Raw genomic sequence first — 22450 nt, 5'->3', positions numbered from 1 at the left:
AAACAGCAGTGCCACTGGAGCTAGGGAACTACTAGACATATGACATTTGCAAACTACTATTGGGAATCTAACTTAGAATGACCAGAACTAACTACATTCAGACAGCTCTCAAATGCTACAGCAGGAAAAAGTTACTGAAAAGGAGCATATTTCAGGAGATTGTAGGAAGGCTCACAGAGAAAAGGTAAAGGTATCCTCATACAATTTATTGTCAATTACAATTAGCAGATTGGTAATCCAACATAAAATCTGAAAAAAATGTGCAAAATAGTAATCTAACACAATGGAATTCCAGCAAAACTCAACCTAGCCATCAGCATTTGTGAGTTCTCCGTGAAAACCACTCTTCATAGTGTCAAAACCTAGCAAGCAAGCTTGACTTTTCAGTGTACTCTGCAGCAAAGAAGTAACTTGTAAGACAAAACACTTAACCATAAATTCTCCAGAAGTCGTACTTTTATTGATAGGTTTTTAAGTACTGTGCAATCCTCAAGAACTTTAAGGGTACACAACTAGGAGTGGTTTTGAGTCAAAGTAGAGTACTGCGTTATGGCTGGACCAACACCATCTGGGATGACCCTGCCCATGTCTTTGCTAGCCTGAGTACAATTGCTCATTGTATTTAGTTATTATACTGGTTTAATTGTGACTATTCATTTGCTGCAACATCATGCTAATTAACCACATGGCAGAAACATGCCACTTTATGTACAGAATTGACCCCCTTTCTCCACACAGTTGCAGCTTCCTACAGTCAACCCTGCAAGAGGCAGGATTCTTTCTTCCTTCATGGAAAACTATCAGTGAGAATTCCAGAAGACGGTGCCAATCTCAGAGTGTAACATAAATAAAAAGACAGAGAAGAAGGAGATGGGCACATGTAAAAAGCAAAGGGATTAAGGGCAGAAACAGTAAGTTAGCAACTGCAAGAGGGCTGAAAGAGAGGGTTAATGAAAACTGAGAACACACATGGCATTATGTAAAGCTCTAAGAAAGACGGAAACGAATGAGCTGGAGGCACGGAAAACTGAGAAGCAGAAAAACCTACCCAGAGTCAAAGTGTAAAATTCAATAAACATCTATTGATTGAGCAGCTGTGCTCTAAATACAATTATTATGATGTAGGATGAAAAGGACTGCCAACAGTTTTGCTAGCAATTATTTCTAAATATTTAAATAGGCGACACCATGGTCTAAAAGTTTCTATGTGTTATGGCCACCTTTATTTTAATCTATTCTCTCAAAACTACTGTCCCATCTCTTCAAATAATGCCATCAAATCTGCTTAAAAGCTGCAACATTGTCATTCTTAACAAGTAAAACTCTTCCAACTTAGCCTATCATTAAAATCCTCTAAAAACCTTATCCAGAAAGTGTTTTTTCAAGTGTAATTTCATATCCACGCTCTAATAAGACACACTCCACAAGACCAAGCCAGGTAACCGGAATTATCTTTTTGACTAACAAGATTTTGGATAAAGCATGTAATGTCATTAGCAAAGTGAAAGTTCTCATACACTACAATTGCATCAGTAATGGTATACAGCTTATTTCAGCTCTCAAATGAAATGCATTATAAAGTACAAAAATCACTGTCATTGCAATGGTACTGTATGTTACCTCCATTTCAAATTAACACAAAGCTTACCCTATCAGTTGTTCTATTTATCTTTTCTGTGCAAAAGACAGGGTATTACATCTTGGCCTAAATAATACCCACTAAATCTTGTCAGCTTGGTCCTTCAACCATTCCAGGATAAGTCAGATAGATTATTTAAGGTTACCAACTGTCTGCCATCTCCCATTCAACTAAATAAGAAGTACAGTTTTAGATATAGCCGAGTTGCATGGGAAAAATCTGGAAAATTTGGAAAACAGAACCATAAATAGACTGTGAATTACTTCATTGTCTCTGAAAGACTACATAAATAAATCAGTTTAATATCTCAGCAACCCAGTGGCAAACCTGTTTTGATCATGTATTTTCAGCTTTAGAAGAAATGGAGAAATCCACATGTAGTACAAATTAGAAAAAAAGAAAACCCAAACAAAAAACCCCACAAACTTTCAAAAATAGTTCTAGAATTCCTGAGTGTCCTCTTATGTCTTTATCTACATTTCTTATAGCAAGTATTCTCTTCCTCTTTTTAAAGAAAATCTAAATATTTTACATTTTTATAATTTCACATACATAAAGCATGTTTTGCCACAGATATTGTGCTGTTCTGCAGCAACTTAATATTGCTGATTTGTGCATTTGAAATTCTTTTCAAACTAGAAGTCATTAAGCTCTGGTAACAACACATGAAAAAGAAAGAGACCACATGAATATAAGAACATAGATTGAGCTTTACAGTCAACAGGTAGGAAAAAAAAGTCTTCACTGTTAGATTTTAAAAATTAACTCAGTTGTCAGAATGATGCCCTGAAACCCCTCTGAAGTCAAGAATCAGCAGTAATGGCAAGTGCTTGTAAATGAAAAAACTTATGTAACTTCTCATGATACGTTCAAGGTTCATTTCCTCTTCTTCCTCCCCTCCCCCTTACCTTTGAACTCTTCAAATGGATGCTAACTCCTATTCTTTGCTTTTCCCACAGTGAAGGGTACTTCCATCCTAGTTGCACCAAGTAATCAAACTGAGTGTTCATGTAGCTGTAACAGACAAGTGGTGTTAAGAGATGGTTCCTTCCATGGGAAAGGAGAAGGGAATTACTATTTTTTAACTGTTTTAATCCATTAGGAGCTGTGCTTAAAAACTGTGAATTAACCAGGGTATGTATGGATTTTTTTCACTGTAGAATTTTCTGCTTCTCAGAAATGCCGTCCCATTAGTTACTGACTAACACACATACATGTCAGACACGTCTGTCATTTCCAGGGAACTTGGAATTATGCAGTACTAAGCAACCAGGATACCTATACTCACATCAGGAATTATTCACATTCTTCTTAGATTGAATTTACTATGAATATATCTTTGCAATGGAAGTTTAATTTCAAAGTTGATTTAGGTGAACAAACTGAGCTGGATTCTGCATTAACAACAAATTCATTATCCCTAGAAAGTCCCACATTACTGCATTTCAAATCAAAATCTAAACTTAAATTTTCATACTGGGATTTCTGTATCACTGCTTTTTCAGATCTTTATGAACGCAGCAATACATGTGATAGAACACACATGACGTCAACATCTGGTAAGAAGTAAAACTGCAAAATTCTTCCTTTTTTCTCTTGGAATGAAAACTTGTTCCATGAAAAGCCACTATAACTTCCTCTAAAAATTAGCAGCAAGGGCACAAATAAGAACAGTGGAAAGGTTTTTCTCTTTTTCCTTTTTTTTTTTTTAAGCAGTGTTGATAGTCCTTTGTAGTAGTTTGCCATTTATTTTGTGTTCTTTAAGGCAAAACCATGCAAAATCTATTAAATCCTAATCATACCACTCTGCAGAATGAAATGAAATATTTAAATAAACCGATGATTTCTGATATATATTTCTTGTAAGGAATGCATACAGTCTTGGAGTGAAAGTGGCCCAAGAAGTCCAGTTAATATTCAAGGATCACCTCCTCCAAGCTCAAGATAAGTGTATCCAAGCAAGTAGAACTCAGGCAAAAATGCCAAGAGGCCTGCATGGGTGAACAAGAAGCTCCTGGCAAAACTCAAACACAAAAAGGAAGCACAGGCAGGTAATGAGGGAGGAATATAGAGATGTTGTCCCAGCATCTAGGGATGAGGGTGAGAAAGACAAAGGCCAAAAGGAATTGAATCTGTCCATAGATGACAAAGACAACAAGGGCTTCCCTAAGTAGATAGGTGACAAAAGGAAAGCTGCAAAAAATGTGGGCCCACTGCTGAATGATGCAAGGGACCTGGTGACACAGGATATGGAAGAATGCCGCCTTTACCTGAGCCCTGACTAGCAAGACCGACTTTCAGGAATTCCAGGCCCCACAAACCGGGGAGAAATGCTGGAGCAAAGAAGACATACCTTAAGTGGAAGAAGATAAGGTCAGGAAAGACTTAAGCAAACTGGACACATGTAAGAGCATAACCTGATGGATGTACCCACAAGCACTGAGGGAGCTGGCAGATGTCATTGTGAGACTGGTCACTCTTGAAAACCTTTGATTGATCATGGAGACCGGGAGAAGGACTCAAAACAGAAGGAAAGCAAATGTCACTCATATCTTTAAGAAGGGCAAGAAGAAGCACCTGGGAAACAACAGGCTAGTCTTCAGTTCCTGGGAAAGTGATGGAGCAGCTAATCCTTAAAATAATTTCCAAGCATATGAAGAACAAGAAAATCATCAGCAGCTGTCAGCATAGCTTCACCTAAAGCAAGTCATGCTTGACTAACACGATCATCTTCAGCAGTGGCATGGTAGATGAGAGGATAGCAATGCATATTTTCTACCTGGACTTCAGGAATGCCTCTGATAGCATATGTCTTGCAATCCACTTAGAGAAGCTTTTGTGCAGGCTGGGTAAGCAAACAGTGAAGTGGACTGAAATGGTTATCAGTAGAACAAGTCTGGTCGGAGGACAGGAATTGGCAGTTACCCTAGAGGTCATTACTGGCTACAAATACTGTTTCATATCTTCATTAATGATCTCAATAGTGAGCAGAGTGCACCCTCAGCAAGTCTGCAGATGACACCAAACTGGGAAGAGGGACTGACACCCCAGAGGGTTGTGTGGTCATCCAGAGAGACCTGGACAGGCTGGAGAAAGGGGCTCACAGGAACCTCATGCAGTTCAACAAGGGAAAGTGCAAAGTCCTACAGCTCAGGGGGAGGGACAGCCCAGCTAGAAAGCAGATTGGCAGAAAAGGCTCTGTGGGTCCTGGTGGACAGCAAGTTGAACATAGGCCAGCAACGTGCCCTTCCTGCAAAGAAGGTGTTTGGTATCCTGGGATGCATTAGACAAAGTATTGCCAGCAGTCTGAGGATTATTATCTTTCTGTTCCTACTTGGCACTGGTGAGGCCACCTCTGGAGTGCTTGCTCCAGTTCTGGGCTCCTCAGTACAAGACAGATATGGACCCAATGGAGAGTCCACCCAAGGGCCACCAACAGACTGGAGCACCTCTTCTAGGAGGAAATGCCAAGAGTGCTGGGACTGTTCAGCCTGGGGAAGAGAAGGCTCAAGGGAGATCGCATCAATGCATATAAATACGTGAAGGAAAGATGCAAAGAGGGTGGAGCCAGGCATTTTTTCAGTGATGCTCAGTGACAGGACCAGAGGCAATCAGTACACACTGAAACACAGGAGGTTTCCTCTGGACATCAGGAGACCCTTTGACTGTGATGGTGACTGAGTACTGGCACAGGCTGCCCAGGTAGTGGAGTCTCCAACCCTGGACATACTCAAAAACTGCCTGGACATGGTGCTGGGCAGCTGGTTCTACATGACCCTGCTTGAGCAGAGGTCTGGACCAGATCAGCTGAGAGGTCCCCGCCAGCCTTAACCATTCTGTAATTCTGTAATAGAAAATGGTATCTCATTACTGAAGAATATGACCATGTAACATTTTTGCCTATGTCTCACTGGCACCAATTACTAGGTTTGAAACAGGTTAAATCAAAGAGATTCAGCATAAGAGACAATGCAGAAACACAGGAGGTTAAAGAAATTCTTACAGCAAAGGATAAAATCTACCTTAATGAAAAGCAATTAGCGTACTTATTTCCATTGCAGAAGAGGTAGGTATCAAAATTCAACTGCATGAAGTTTCATAAAGAAAGATAATTATGGGTGCTCACAGGTATTCAACCCTGCAGGATGTGAGATCTGCAAGTTCTAAAAAGCCTGAGGAAAAAAAAAAAAGAAAAAGGGAAAAGAAAAAAAAAGTTCTGCGCTTTGCAGAGATCTCTCATAGAGCAACTGAATTAATACAAACCTCCACCCCATCACGGCTTGACTGTTATACTTTTTTCTACTTTGCACAACAGGTAAGATAGCCGCCAGTGGAGGAGGAGAAGTAGAGAGATTCTATCTATTCTTAAAGGCAGCATCTCTTAAGTCAGAAAAAAAGCATAATTGTAAATATTTTAATAATTTTTTTTTCTTCATGTGTAGCAGTCACCTCAATATTGCTACCATAGTGGTACAATTCACAGCAGTTAACTGACACATCATGCTACAGGCAGAGATAAATTTTCCCTCAAAGATTTAATTTATTTACTGATTTCACTGAAAGAAACTACATGATTACTTAGCATGGGCCAGACCTTCCACCTGGCAGAACACTGGTATACTAAGCATCATGAGAGAATCATTTGTTCCTACAGGAATCAATTACCAGACATAAAAAGAAAGAAGAAGCTATGAACAGAGAACTCTTAGACCACTGTGAGTTTAAATAAGAATCAAGGATGTCTGCAAATGAGTTCACATAAAAAACCCCACTTAGGTCAGTAAAGCAAACAACAGCAGCATCAGTAATTTGCAAAAATTATGCTGTGCAAGCAAAAGGGAAAAAGAGATGAAAGGGGAGAAAAATGAACTTATTTCATGCAGGTTCAGCAACAGAAAAGGACAGTCCTCAGTACACCAGGTAGGTACCCAGTCTGCTCTGCAGATGATCACTTTGGTTTGTGTAAGTGGCTGCAAAACGCATGTCAACTACACTTGAAGTGGCAGACCAAGGAAGGATGACGTAGTTGTCATGCCACTTGAAGAATGATAGTGCCAACCCCAACTACCGTTAATAAGCTAGATTCCACTACTTAATATACGTCAACAGGTTAAGAGTAAGCAACCTGTGCAACTTAAATAGGATGCAAAGTGCAAAAGATTATCAAATAGGATGCATTCAGCCCCCTGAAGTGTAATTCTTAATAGCAAATGAGAACAGTTTGGGGTAGGGTTATCTCAGCTTCTTGTAGATGAAGGTCAGATAACAATGTCATTGCAAGTAAATGATATATTTGGGTTTACAGTCTGCAAAGGATAGACACTGCAAGACAGGCACCTGTGCTGTTTTGTGGGAACACCAGCTTCACCCAAATTTCTTCAAGCATGGTTCATAAAGGTATGAAGTTGTCAAATAATTTTGTATTTATCACATAGCACAGTAGTGATCCTGTATTTCTCTGTCATCGGAGCCATCTATCATGGTTGTGTGTTGACAACTGTAAATCCACAACTGCAACAAAATCAATTTAGTCTCTTAGAAACATTTCCAACAGTTGCTCTGGCATATCAGAAACCAGAGGTGCTGTTATGATTCTAGCAAACACTGAAATATCCACACATTTTAAAATGTATATATTTTTAAAACAGTATCTCATTTCAGTTATCAGCAGATGGCCATAAGCCTGATGTAGAGTTCTACTTTGTGATATATCCTCGTAATCTGCAATAAAATCCAGCAACCACCTGCTGAAGCATTTCCAAAATTTAGAATGCAACCAATAATACCGCAACCAGTAATAAAGCACAGAATCCAAAACTTAGACATGCTGGATTTACAATGTTAATACAAACATAATTCAAAACCTTTGCATTAACATATTCTCCTGGGTTCAGCAGTAGCAGTCATGTTTCTCCTTTGTGGTAGCTGGTGCAGTGCTGTGTTTTGACTTCCAGCCTGGGAACAGTGTTGGTGAAGCCGATGTTTTCGGTTGTTGCTAAGTGATGTTTACCCTGACCAAGGACTTTGTGAGGCTCATGCTCTGCCAGGGAGGAGGGGAAGCTGTGAGGAAGCAGAGACGGGGCGCCTGACCCAGGCTAGCCAAAGAGGTATTCCATACCACAGCACATCATGCCTGGGGTGGGGGGTAACTGGGAGTTACCCGGAAGGACACGGGCTTCCCGGTGGGACTCGTTTTCTTGGCCGGTGGTATCGTATTCTCTTCCCTTGTTATTTTCCCTTATCAGTGTTGTAGTTGGTAGTAGCGGTGGTGATTTGTGTTGTACATTGGTTGCTGGACTGTTCTTGTCTCAACCCGTAGGAGTTGCATTCTTTCGATCCTCCTCCCTGTTCCTCCGGGAGCGGGGAAGGGGAGAGCCCCGGGGGGGGGGGGGGGCCGCGATTGTTGTCAGCCCGGCACCACTCACTGGGAGTGAGTGAACAAGCTGTCTGGCTAGGGTTTAAACCATGACACATATTAAAACAACAACTGCATGCTTTATCTCTGCACAGATGGGAAGCTTGCATCTACTTCCTATACCCACATCTATTCACATCTAGTCTCTCCTTTCTGGGCTTTTTTTCCATCCCCCTTTATGCCCAGCTTGCTGTTCCATGGCCCACAGCCATGTCTCACCCATTCCCTTTCTCAGCTGCCCTCTGTCAAACTCACAGGTCCCCATCCTCATCTCCCAACACAGACACCTTTAACACACCCAGTTTCCTGCCGAAAAAGTGCTCCCAGTGACCTCTGTGACCATGTCCTTCTGTGCCACCTCTTCACTTCAAGCCCCAGGTTCTCCTTCCAGCAAACCTTCAGCTTCCTTTGTACCTGTCAGCAAGGCTCTACCTCCCTTGTGTCTCTTCTCAATTTTCAAGTCCAGCTCTTGTCCTTTATAACTTTTAATCAGAAAGCATGATCTTCAGAAACTGACAAGGATGGGAACCGTCAGAGTCCAGACATCTTCACACCTTATCATAATGACTGTAGCCTAACCCAAAAATCCAAGGAACGACTGTGGAAGACTGCCAGTAATCTCTGAGATAAATCAAACCTATTGAAACCTTCACTGCAGAAGCTTTAGCTGCAGTGTTATAGACAAATCTAGTGCTGAGCACTTGCAAACATTTTTGCCTCCTTCCCTGAATAGCTTAACAAGATCAGCTAATAGAAAAACACGTAAATGCTAATAACCTGGTAAATTCCAATTTCTACTGCAAAGCTATGTGGCAACAGAAAGTATCACCAGATGTTCCTGTATTTTTAACATGAGGAAGTTTTGTCTGTTTCACTAGCTTCATTTGTGGAAACGAATGTAACATTTTGTCTGATAATTTTCCCAAGAAATTCAGCTTATGAGAGACAGTAATTTCAATGATTAAAAGGCTTGCAAAGGCAGAATGCAACAGGAGTTTATGTCAGGAAGCAACCTTAATAGATGTCAGTATCACTTCCACCTAAAAAATATTAACACTGTCACTGCATTGCAATACAAAATCTTTCTTAAAGCTTTATTACAAAGCCAAGGCCAACAAAAACGCTGGAATTTCCTAATTACTATACATATTTAATACACAAAGAAAAACCTAGTGTTTTAACAACAGTAAACTCTTTCCATCTTATTTTGTTCAATGTTCTATATCTTAATAGCAAAAATTATGTTTAGAATTACAGTAACAGTCATTTCATAATTAGCTGTTCTTTACAACACCTTCTTGTTTAGCTGAAAATAGTGGAAATATACAAGCACAAACAAGCAATGATATCCAATCCCATTACAAAGTAAAAGGATCTTAAGATAGTAAGTAATGATAGTAATTTTTCACTCATGCACACTGATTACATTTTTATTTGCATTTAGAAATATTTAACTTTGAAACAGAGGCATCTGGATATTGCAGAAATAAACATCTGAAAGTTACATTTAAAAACACAAATTCAAGCACCACAAGTTTTTCTGCTTCAATTTCAGGTTCACCTCCTAAAGCTAAATATTTACTTACATATTGGTTTAAAATACTTCGTATAATGCAGGACTTGCACTGAGAGAAATAGCTTTTCCAATGTGCATTTCAAGGCAGCTGTTCAACAGCAGTGTGGAGCAGCACTCCAAAAAGAATTTCAGACCATGAAATGGAGAAGTCCACTGTGGAAACTTACCTGTTACTATGGTTGCTTCCAGCTCACACAATTTATCTGTAATGCCAGATTTTGAATTCTACCATAACTCTTTGCTGACATCTGACTTTTCATTGTAAGTATCTTTCAAGTTATTTTGAGGGTTCGCACCACAGCTTAGCCTATCTCTTAAGAAATTAATAATCCTCAGAGTCAGCACAGCCCAAGTCCATATAACTCTGGTGCCTCCTCTATTATACCACCAAGGCCCCTCTTCAACCAAGAAGCTGGTTTAATGTCTTGCCCAAGAAAAAAAACTTATAATCACAAATAATAACACTGAAAAACTGAGATGAAATAAAACTGATTTATACTTTTTCTATAGAATTCAGATACTAACTACATGCTTTCGAAAGCTTCCACTTAAAAAAAAAAAAAAGCACAAAAAAACACCACTCTAGTCAACTTTACAATCTAGGACAAAATTTTCCACATAAGTGAAGTACACCTAAGCATACTGAAAAAATATTTATTAATTTAAATTTGACAAACTGAAAACATTGATGTCAGTATTTTAATTTCAATGGCAAATTGTCATGTATAACGTCTACAACAGACTTGCAATATGTAAGCCAATTTCCAGAATTTCAAGGAATATTTATGTTTCTAGAATCACAGAATCATAGAATAGAATCAGGGAATAGTTAAGGTTGGAAAGGACCTTAAGATCATCTAGTTCCACCCCCCCTGCCATGGGCAGGGACACCTCACACTAAACCATCTCACCCAAAGCTCTGTCCAACCTGGCCTTGAACACTGCCAGGGATGGAGCATTCACAATTTCCCTGGGCAACCCATTCCAGTGACTCACCAACAGTCTTGGGCCCCCCTGCCCTCTAGGGCTGTATCCCATGGAACCTTATTAAGCAGGTTCCTGAAGAGGCCAAAGTCTGCTCTCCTGAAGTCCAGGGCAGTGAGCTTGCTGCACGCCCTTCTCACTGACCTGAGGACCTTGAACTCAACCATCTCATGATCACTACAGCCAAGGCTGCCCTGGAGTGTCACATTTTCAACCAGCCTTTCCCTGTTGTTGAGCACAAGGTCAAGCATGGCACCTCTCCTTGTTGGCTTCTCTATTACTTGCAGAAGGAATTTGTCTCCCACACAATCGAGGAACCTCCTGGACTGTTTGTGCCAGGCTGTACCATTGCTCCAACAGATATCAGGGTGGTTGAAGTACCCCATGAGGACAAGGGCCTGCGAGCGTGAGGCTGTTCCTATCTGTCTATAGAAGGCTTCATTCACAGAGTCCTCTTGATCAGGCAGTCTGTAACAGATCCCCCCAGTAATGTCTCCCATTGCTGTTCTGCCTCTGACCCTGACTCACAATCTCTCAGTTGACTGCTCACCTGTCCCCAGACAGGGTTCCATACTCTCCAGCCTATCCCCAACATAAACAGCAACTCCCTCTTCCCGTCTGCCGGGCCTGACTTTTCTGAAGAGCCTTATTAGAGATGGTAGCAACTTAAATCTTAAAAATATCATAGAATCTAGAACGTTTTGGGTTGGACAGGTCCTTAAACATCACTTAGTTCCAACCTGCCCTGCCACAGGCAGGGACACTTCCACTTGACCAGGTTGCTCAAGTTCCATCCAATCTGTCCTTGAACACTGTCAGGGATGGGGCAGCTACAGCTTCTCTTGGTAGTCTGCTTCAATGTCTCACTACCTTCATAGTAAAGAATTTCTTCCTAATATCTAATCTAGATCTCTCCTTTGTCAGTTTAAAGCCATTCCCCTTTGTTCTGTCACTACATTCCTTGTAAAAAGTCCTCCAGATTTCTTGTTGGCCCCCTTTAGGTACAGGAAGACTGTTACAATGTTTCCCCAAAGCCTTCTCTTCTCCAGGCTGAACAAGCCCAGATCTCTCAGCCTGTCTTAATAGGAGAAGTCCTTCAGCCCTCTGAGCATCTTCATGGCCTCATCTGGACTCACACAAGCAGCTCCACATCCTTCTTATGCTGGGGCCCCAGAGCTGGACACAGGGACTGCAGGTGGAGTCTCATGAGAACAGAGTAGAGGGGCAGGATCACCTTCTTTGACCTTCACGATCCTTTTGATGCAGCCCAGCAGATAGCCGGCTTTCTGGGTGCAAGTATACGCTGCCAGCGCATGGTGAGCTGGCAACTAACACCCCCAAGTCCTTCTTCCTCACAGCTGCTCTCAAACTGTTCTCTGCTCAGCCTGTATTTGTGCTTGGGACTGCCTTTGTAAAGTGCAAATAAAAAACACAAATCATACATGAAGAAAATTAATTTATACGGCAAATTCTTAAATGAGACTGACTAATGCAGGCTACCACCAATGGGAAACCACTATCTTTAGCAGCATGAGATCTCCACACCAAACCTCCATCGTTTCATCACAGTAAATCTTTGAATTCAGAGATCATCACATTTCCTTACATAGTACGTAAATTGATATATTATTACTACATGTCACAGAAAAGCTCAAATGGGCTCTTCCATGCTTTCTAGGAAGCAGGAATTTCCAGTACAAGTAACACCTGCACCCAGAAATATTATATAACATCATAACAGAAAAACATAAGGAAAGAAACACAGATGCACCAGGAACACATTTCCTTTTCAAAAACATCATTAATGCTACTTTCACAGCATACATTTGTCCTAGCTGATTTTTTAGCCCATAAGGCATTTTCAAGCATGTTTTTTTTTTAGGAACAAGGAATATTAAAATATCAGGCAGATACATTACATAATCTATGTCCTTTTTTTTTTTTTTTTCTTTTTGTATTTTTTTATTAGGAGGCTGCAGAAGAGCATTATCTGTGCTGACAGTGTCTGGGCATTCTGACTAATCTTTGTATAGTGCTCCAATTTACTAACATCCAAGCCTGGAACACACTCTGAGCCTGATAAGCAGCTCACAAAAATAAACAGATAAAAAAATTCTTTGAAGTCACTATGGTTGTTTTTTTTACACTGAAAATACCCTGCATCAGTCACACTATAAACTACACAGGTTGATTATGCCAAATCCTCCTCTGCATGACTATGGATTCACATTCATGTTCTGACCCATGTGCCTAAAATCACCAGCTCAGCTTACTGAAAACGTATCATCAAACACATCAATTAAAAAACTGTAGATGTCCAAATGACTCCAGAAAAGCTGATCTTCTCATTTCAAAGAATGCTTTCACCTATACAATTTAATGTAAAATTAAAAAAATAAAGTATAAAAATAAATTAGATTTTTCAAAGAGATAAATAATCTGTGGCTATTTCACAGTGGATCTGTGAAACAGAGCCAAGTGTATGGTCACTATCCAGGAGCATGTCCACTGAAGTTTCCCACTGGACTCCTTAAATTCTGCAGTTTTATTTCACACTTACTGTCCCAACACCCCTCAAGGCTACAATACAGTACAGATTTACAAACTCTACCTCAGCATCTGTGAAGCAACAAAGCTGAGAACACTCTTACAAGGTTACAAGTGTTACTGCTGCCACCAGATGAAAGTTTTACCCAGTTCACCACTACAATCCATTTCTTCTCCTATCTAAGCATACTGTGCTCACTTTTCTAAGGCTTTAGCAGTTCACAAACACTGTTCACCTTTTTGTTTTTTCTACTGTTGGCAAAGAAATCAGTTATGCAGCCTTTTAAAGGTTAAAATAGTTTTAAAATATGCCATGCTTTGTATTTGATAACCACATTCCACTCCGTTTTATTGCAAGGTTGCAATATTTTAAAGGATTAACAATAAGGATTTATCACACTTCCCAAAATGTCTTCTGCCTGGGGAAAATATATACCCTCTCTTGTGGCAAGATGCAGTACACTCATCAATGTTACAAGTTGTATACAACTTTGACAAACAGCCAACTCCATGTCCAGAAGCAGAGATGGAACTGTAGTATGAAATGGTATTTACCTGCTCAGTAGTAGTACTGGAAGTATACTGACATGCTTATTGCACAGCCAGAGACCATTCAGAAAGCAGATTCAATACTGGGGTGACATTTATTCTCTTTCTTAATGGGAAGACTACGAAACCCAGAAAGATGGAACAAGCATTTGAGATTTAAACCTAGCTGTGAAAGCATACAAAACCTGTTTCCCATTTCATCAGTGTTATTTCCTCATATGTATGTACAGCATAAGCACAAGCTGATGCTTGTTCTAAAAGAACACAGGCAGACATGGAAAAATACCTCAGGGTAGGGATTGCCACTGTTGAACTTTCCCCTTATAGTGAGGGCTTGGCCCAATATCCTGTTCTTCTGCTGGTTACCCACCTCACCCCACAGCTCTCCTCAGACTTCGTCACTCACCTCAGATACACAACTTCAAGCCATGCAGCCCTTTATCTTTCTTTCTTCTACATGATTTTTTCCTCAAATCGTAATTTCTAAATATAGCAGCAGTGGAACACAAATTTTAAACTGAAATATTGCCCTATCATAATATTATAAAAAAGCCACAATTTAAGCATTTGAAACTTGGTTCTTTCTTTACTTCTTCACATCTGGTATTACATAAAGGAACTTGCTTCTTATGAACTCACTATTCTGCTTCCTACACAAATAACAAACCTCAAATCCTATCTTCCCTTCCCAAGATTTTAAATACTGCATTGTTAAAATAAACAAATGAGTAAGTTACTATTTTTTCCAAGACAAATAGCCCATCTGTTTATGCCAGTCAATGTAAAGGCTTAATGAATATGCAGCTGTTCCTAATGCTGCAAGCCACAACATTCATATTCTAAACACTTGACTTCCAAGACTAAAGAATGAAGCAGAAAGTTTATATTACACATTTAAAGCACTGTGGTATCCTCTAATTTTGCTGTGCAAAAAAGAATCATTTAGCTCTTAAGTATTCAACTGAGAAAAATATTAACGTCACTACTTGTATTTTCTTCATGTTCCTACGCTATTAAACTGTCCCAGAATTAAGCAAGGCCATAACTGCTGACCACATTCAGGCCAACAGGTCAGGCCACAGGTCTCCCTAACTCATTGCACCATCTCAACAATGGATGGCCAGGGGAACATACAAGAACAAACCTACTATGTAGTGGTACCTCCACAGAATGATGGAGCTTAACGCCAGGTAGTGTCACTGAATTTGGAAGGACATATAGATTACATCTCGAGATGAGCACCTCTTTCTGCAGAAACCCTGAGTATGTACAAAGCATATACATTCTGATAAAACGTTTAATTTTTAGCTATGAAAAAAATCAGTCTGTAATTGCAGTTTCTATGCACCAAACTGCTTACCTGTACATGTTTTCAGTAGAATTACAGAATCATATAATCGTTAGGGTTGGAAAGAACCTTAAGATCATCTAGTTCCAACCCCTCTGCCATCGGCAGGGACACCTCACACTAAACCATCTCACCCAAGGCTCTGTCCTTGGACACTGCAAGGGATGGAGCATTCACAGCCTCCCTGGGTATCCCATTCCAGTGACTCACCACCCTAACAGGAAAAAACTTCTTCCTTATATCCAATCTAAACTGCTCCTGTTTAAGTTTTAACCCATCATCCCTTGTCCTATCACTATAGTCCCTAATGAAGAGTCCCTCCCCAGCATCCCTATAGGCCCCCTTCAGATACTGGAAGGCTGGTATGAGGTCTCCACACAGCATTCTCTTCTCCAGGCTGAACAGCCCCAACTTTCTCAGCCTGTCTTCATACAGGAGGTGCTCCAGTCCCTTCATCATCCTTGTGGCCCTCCTCTGGACTTGTTCCAACAGTTCCATGTCCTTTTTATGTTGAGGACACCAGAACTGCACACAATACTCCAGGTGAGCTCTCCTGAAGGCAGAGTAGAGGGGCAGGATCACCTCCTTTGACTTGCTGGTCACGCTCCTTTTGATGCAGCACAGGATACGGTTGGCTTTCTGGGCTGCGAGCACACACTGAAGCTGCCTCATGTTCATTTTCTCCTTGACCAACATCCCCAAGTCCTTCTCCACAGGGCTGCTCTGAATCTCTTCTGTCCTCAGCCTGTAGCTGTGCCTGGGATTGTCTGACCCAGGTGCAGGACCTTGCACTTGGCATGGTTAAACTTCATGAGGCCGGCATCAGCCCACCTCACAAGTGTGTCAAGGTCCCTCTGGATGGCATCCCTTCCCTCCAGCGTATCAACCGAACCACACAGCTTGGTGTCATCGGCAAACTTGCTACAGGCGCACTCAATCCCACTGTCCATGTCACTGACAAAGATGTTGAACAAGACCGGTCCCAACACTGACCCCTGAGGGACACCACTCGTTACCGGTCTCCAGCTGGACATTGAGCCATTGACCACAACTCTTTGCGTGCGGCCATCCAGCCAGTTCTTTATCCACTGAGTGCTCCACCTATCTAACTGATGTCTCTCCAATTTAGAGACAAAGATGTTGTGTGGGATAGTGTCAAACGCTTTGCACAAGTCCAGGTAGATGACACCAACTGCTCTACCCCTGTCCATCAGTTCTGTAGCCCCATCATAGAAGGCCATCAAATTACTCAGGCAAGACTTCCCCTTAGTGAAGCCATGCTGGCCATGACCAGCCACCTTGTTGTTTTTCATGTGCCTTAGCATGCCTTCCAGGAGAAGCCATTCCAAGATTTTGCCAGTAATGTTGCCAATGTTGACTTTAAAAATGCACCTTGTGATTACATTAAATGTTCACAGTATTGTATGACTAAAACATCGAAGGGATCCAAACAGTACTTGCCTAATTTGGGTGGCATGTATGGCATACAAATTACATCCTTCCTTGCTTTATCCTTAAAAAGCAAACACCATGAATTATGTTAAGCCATAATTTTGACAGGTGAAAACCCTGTCAAAACCCGTAACAGTAGGACAGACAAAGCTTGTTACTTACTTACAAAAGTATCAAAGGCTGTCGTACATTCTCATGGAGTATAGCAACAGCCATCTGCAAATTCTAGAGTTTCTAAATTTGCCTCTCTTAATGAAACGTTTAAAACCTCTCAAATCCAACAGCACCACCAAGCAAACCTTGCTATGTAAAAATACTACTACTACTTCTATATCTCTATGCAGTTATAACACACTGTATCTACTACGCCATCAGCATATTGGTTTATCTTTCTTTCTTTGGACAGAAGAAAGAAAAGGCTGAAGGGGAGAAAATGCAGAAGAAATGCGGTAACATATCAATGTATGTATCAATAAACAAGCTTGAACTCTGGAGCTAAGAAACCATAGAGCATAAGTTCTGTAGATGTCTGATTGACCTATGACAGAAATCAGAGGGTTGGGGTTTTTTTTTGCTTTCTTCATGACCTTTGGATGGGGGCAGGTGAGTAAATAAGACCATCAAGATCTCCATTTACTGGGGCAAGAGTTCAAGGACAGCAAACATCAACCAAACACAAGTTTCTACAATCACACCATGTCTTGGAAAAAAATATTCCTTAATTTTTGCCCATTGCCCAAAAAGATATGTAAATCTCTAGTAGAAAGTTTCAATACAAATGGAATGAGTTCAAATAATTTCATTTTCTACTTTGTCTAAAGCATTCATTCAAGAACTTACCATATCTTAAGGGCTTTGTAGTTTTTCTTGATTATTTCAAATAACAACAGTTTCATGCCAAAATCTCCATGTACTGAGATAAAAAGATCAAGGCACCTACACCAAAACCCACTGTGCACCTGAATCATAGTCTTTATTGGTCTGCTATCATATATTTGCTATTCAGACATATATACTGGTAGCAACCCACTATAATGTGAAAATCTGAGCTGACTGTAGAGATAGAGGTGCAGCTGAAAACACACAAAGAGAGCAATCATTTAATCAATTCTTATTGTAGCCAGTTTTTCCATGTTTAAATGGACACAACACCACTGTCTTCCACTAATCAAAACCAAAACACATCATACAGAAGATACAGCCAGAAAGGAAGGAAAAGGGGATGAGCATGACATACAGGTGAGAAACACATACACAAACCATAGGTAGAGCCTTTAGCCAGGATCTTCCATCTTCAGCTACAGCAAGCAAAACAGCACCCATCAACAACAGGAAGAGGCTTAATATGAGCATACAAACCACAGGGAGTTGGCTGAGTAACTGAATAATGGTTAGAGGTGAACAACTGTCTCAGAGTACTTACGCATTTTTTCCTCCATGGGAGCTGGAATATGATGATGCTGTAAGGCCTTCACATTTCAATGAAAACACACAGTTTTATCTAAGACCAGTCAAGCTGAAGCTGACCTGGCCCTTGGCATGATTCAGTCTAAAAGCACATCTGTACAAGCAGCAAAAATCCCAAAGGTGAAGACTAGCAGCAAAGCAATGATGAGAAAGTTAGGAGTGCAAGATCTTCCCTAGTACGTCTGCAGTCAGAAAGGGCCCTATTTCTAACTCACCTGCAGTGCCAGAGGACAAATGTGAATTAAACAGTAAATTTGTTGGAAAAAAAACAAACAAAACCCCCACAACAAAAATGCTGCACAGCGCATAGTTACACATTTTTTTCAGTGTTTCCCATGTTAAAACATCAGAAGAAAAAGGTATTTCTTATAACAAAAGTCTTAACTTTGTGGATGTGTGAAGTAAACTCCCATAGATAGTATTTCAAGGTAGCAGTGCTACCTTGCTTCAGATAACAACCCAAGCATCAACTCTTTGTGTCACTCCATGTTTTATGTGATCCTGCAGAGTCTCGGAAATTAAATGCTGAGGGGACAGAAAGCAGTAATCAGCAGGCCATCAATACAATTGTAGCCAGAAAGACTGTGGCAAACTCCTAGCACAAGTAACCTGAGCTTTTATGCTAAGTTTATGACTCCCATTTATGCTGCACTGCTAGACACATACGCACATTATTTTTAAAGTAACACAGAGTTAATTAAATAGAACTCTTTTGTACTTAAAGGAGGAACACAGGAAATGTCTTTCACAAGAACTGCCCAGTCACAAACGTGCTGTTCCTCTTGCACAGCAGCGTACTGTATTTGCTCAGGTCTTACACATATACTCTGCCTCCCCCTATACTTTGTCGCCCTCACTAGCCTACTGATTTATTTTCCATTCTATACCCCCGTGTCTCCTTTCTCTGTACAATGCACACCAGAAAATGTCAACTCTCTCATTCTGCCAAGCATATCCTATGTAATATTTACACATATAAACAAATGATATGTTACAGTAAAAGCTGTATCAGAGACATTGGCAAAAGGGAAAGAGAAGCATTTCAGTTAAACTAGGACAATACAGGCTGCATATTCAATTTTCTACAAAGTGACCTTAATCAAATGCTTTGGATTTTGCAGCATAACTAAACGAGCAGTTCTTAGTAAAGCCTGTAAAGGATGACATACCTAAGACATTTCGGTAATTGACAAAATATGCCATTTCTAAAATATTTATTAAGCATCTGAATGACATTGATATGGCTATAATTTCAGATTTATTAAAAACACAACACACACAGACTTGTTATACAAAAAGCAGACATACCCACAACTGTAAGAAATAACAGCTTACTACCAGTGGAAAAGCATAAAGTTTCACATGGCTTGTTTTCTCTTAGGCAAAGAAGTAACTTAATTCATCTAACCTAAATACACATCATCACCATGGCTAAATACAAGCAAACACAAATTCTGACCACACTGTTGTCTTACCAATAAATATTTGTCATCTTCCCTTCTCCCCACTCTCCTTCTAAACTAGTCACCATCTGCTTAATTTCAGCTGAGATGTCTGTATTTCACCTACTGCAAAATTAACATTGGGTATAAAGACAGCTCTTCAGAGGCAAGGCAAGCTTTACTGCAGGGTAATAGGAAAAATATCTCTACATGGTTACAATAATTTGGACTTCACCATCTATTCAGAGTAAAGCAGCAAAAAAGTTCAGTCATTTCCTGACTAGCATAGCAAGTTATAGCAAAATACACATTCTATTAATTTTTAATTGCATTGCTTGCATACTGAAAAGCCCCAAAGGGAAGCGTTTCTTTCTAAAGCATAAAGAAGGGCACTGAAAACTGCTTACCTCACTCAGCTTTGCAGGGGAGTCATTTCCATATTTCATAGCAACTCCAGAATTCATGATTAGACTTCTCAGGGCTTGATGACTTCTGCAGCTTTTAATGCTTCAAAGCTTTGTTCAACTGATTCAATACTTTCTTTTCCAAAATTTTATGTCTGACACATTTTGCTCTAGACAGCCATTTATACTCCACACTGACAGTTTAAATTAACAATGCAAAATCTACTAAAAGAGCCAAATTGATTTTGACTTCACAGACAATCCATTGCTGCAAGAGACTTGCTAATATTGTGAAGTGCTCAGATAATCCAGGGAAGGAACTGCTTGCCAGGATCCCAAGGCTGTCTTAGTCCATCTCCAAGGTGTGCTTCATCTCTGCTGTTTGTTCTGTGCTGCTCTTTTCCACAGCTCTGTTTAAGAGCATTTCCCAATGCCACTAACGTACTCAGAAAAATTTGATGAGCTTCATACGAGTTCACGGAGAAATTAAAAAGAAAGTGCTGCTACAGTCTTCAATGAGGGAGAAAGAAAAAGAGAGAAAAGCTCCTCTATTTGAGATGAACCAATGCTGCACTTCACGCTAAAGTTTTCCCTGCCAGTAAGCCTGGAGTTTAAGTGGTTTATGATCAAACACAGCTGTCTTGCTGCTGGCTAAAGGGCGCATGGAAAGGGCGGTACTAAAGGAGAGTGTAAGTGGGAGGGAGACGGCTACAGAGAGTTCATTTTGGAGTTGCAGGCATCTTTCCAGCTTTCTGCATGCTAACTACTATACACAACACTATAAAGCTAAGTAAAGGAAATGGCACCTGGATAACAATAAATTTGATTGCTATTCCCATGTGCAATTAAGGAAGGAAAGTTGGGGGATTATGGGGATGGGGGTTGTAACAATTTCAAAAGGTCACAGTAAGCCCAAAAGCACCATTAGAAAGCTGCAGATTTTACATAACACACTGACATTTTACAAAGACTTTGGGGAGATGCTACAGCAGGAAGGGGAGAAAAAAAAAACATTCACTTTCAGTATTCAAGTAATAATCTAGGAAAATCCGTAACAAACTGGCTTTGTGGACATGCTGCACCCACTGCAAGAACAGACAACCTCCTTTCCCCTTCCTTTTATCCCCTAAAACAGTGACAGCCCTGTACTTCATAATGTTGGATTATGATGTACTTTTGGATTTAGATGTAGGAAATGCCATACTCTGCAGCTGAAATTTACCTGATCATCTTAATACAATGTATTATTAAAGTGCCTAGTTAGTTAAAAAAAACAACAAAACAACTATGAGAAACAGGAATAAATACTATGCAAGCTGTGGCACAACTCTATGGGGAAAAATAACATTACAATGGGAAACAACGCTCTCCAAGACCAACATTTTGAAAATCACTTTGTGGTATTTTTTTTATTCTTGTTAATTACAGATTGACATCAGTATGCACACACAGGGATAATTCATCCAAATGACAATACAGAAAGTGCATTAAGAACAAGAACCTGTCTATTGCTCTATCATACTAAAAAGCAGTAGCACTTTTCCAGGTCCCTGTTATTCCTCCGTGCCCACCATCAGGAACTCTCCTCTGTCACAGGAGGAAAGGGGAATTACCCCATCTCTTCATAAGACTTTTTACTTTCATCCTCCATGTCCATTTTCCACCCTTTCCTTTCTGTTTTTGTGGTTTTGGTTTTTTTTTGTTTTTTCCTGTTCTCCAATTTGCTTTCTAGTAGTCTGTATTTTTGGGTTTCCCTTCCTCTTTCCATGCCCTCCTTGCATTGCCTCCATTATTCATTATTTTCCTCCTTGAGAGAATCCTCTCTGCCTGATCTTTACAATTCAGTTCTGCCGCTACATTTTTAGCGCTTCTCTGTGTGTTTTTCCCTACTCATCCGCTTTATTCCCCGCGTTTCCGTTTATCGCCCTTCACAGACCGGGAGCGGGCTGCACTGCTCTCTGCTGGCAGATGGCTGCTCTCTCAGACAGAACATATAACTGCTACGAACTGCTTCCCCTCTCCAGTGGGCAGGAAGGCGGAAGACACAGACTGCAGTATGGAACAGCATGTCCACAACAGTTTTGATCAACAGTGTTTTATACCCAGGAACATAGGTACTGTATAACGACTTACCTCATATTTCATACATGATTAAAAAAGCGGCTTCAGTTTAAGAACTTCTGCAGCTGACACAGTACATTTAAAAATATTTTACCAAGTTATGCTTTCACCAATGGGAGGGTGATAAAAGCTTTTGTATTTTGCATCATTACCCTTACCAACTTTTCTATTCCTTTGTATAATCTGTTTAGAAACTTATCTGATCTTTGTCCAATTCTGTCACATGTATCACAGGTTCACCCACACAGGGATGAGCCTCAGAATTGGTTAAGAGTAAAGTTCTATGGTTTTCCTTTTCTAAAATAAATGCCATATTAATTATGGCCTCAATATACTGCATTTCCTCTACTATATTCCTATGTTGCCAAATACTTCCCAGATGACTATAAACAGGCATTCAGAAATTAAAAGACTTTATTTGCTTTCCCCACTCACCATTCTTGTCCATTCCTGGCAGACTAGCCATCAGACAAACCACATGATACTATGGATGCATCCCAAACATA

The 22450-nt window shown here is 40.2% G+C and overlaps 1 protein-coding gene across 4 annotated transcripts in view; it reads right to left on the bottom strand.

Moving 5' to 3' along the window:
* The window catches only part of MCC (MCC regulator of WNT signaling pathway), a 206424-nt gene that overhangs the window by 138359 nt on the left and 45615 nt on the right, over window positions 1-22450 (bottom strand). The window contains exon 1 of one of the 4 annotated variants that reach the window (XM_057403866.1): window positions 19827-20485. The exons of 2 other annotated variants lie outside the window; for them this stretch is intronic. In XM_057403866.1, coding sequence (XP_057259849.1) covers window positions 19827-19883 — 57 coding nt within the window. In that variant the 5' untranslated portion in view covers window positions 19884-20485. Of the gene's footprint in view, window positions 1-19826; window positions 20486-22450 lie in introns of those variants that run through there. One more of the 4 variants, XM_057403868.1, reaches the window with a different exon arrangement.

Source organism: Pezoporus wallicus, unplaced genomic scaffold (genome assembly GCF_028554395.1).
Source record: "Pezoporus wallicus isolate ANWC-B61680 ecotype Strahan unplaced genomic scaffold, APGP_CSIRO_Pwel_v1 contig_8209, whole genome shotgun sequence".
Lineage (NCBI taxonomy): Eukaryota > Metazoa > Chordata > Aves > Psittaciformes > Psittacidae > Pezoporus > Pezoporus wallicus.
Note: the sequence above shows the minus strand (reverse complement) of the source record. Positions and strands in the feature narration are given on the sequence as shown.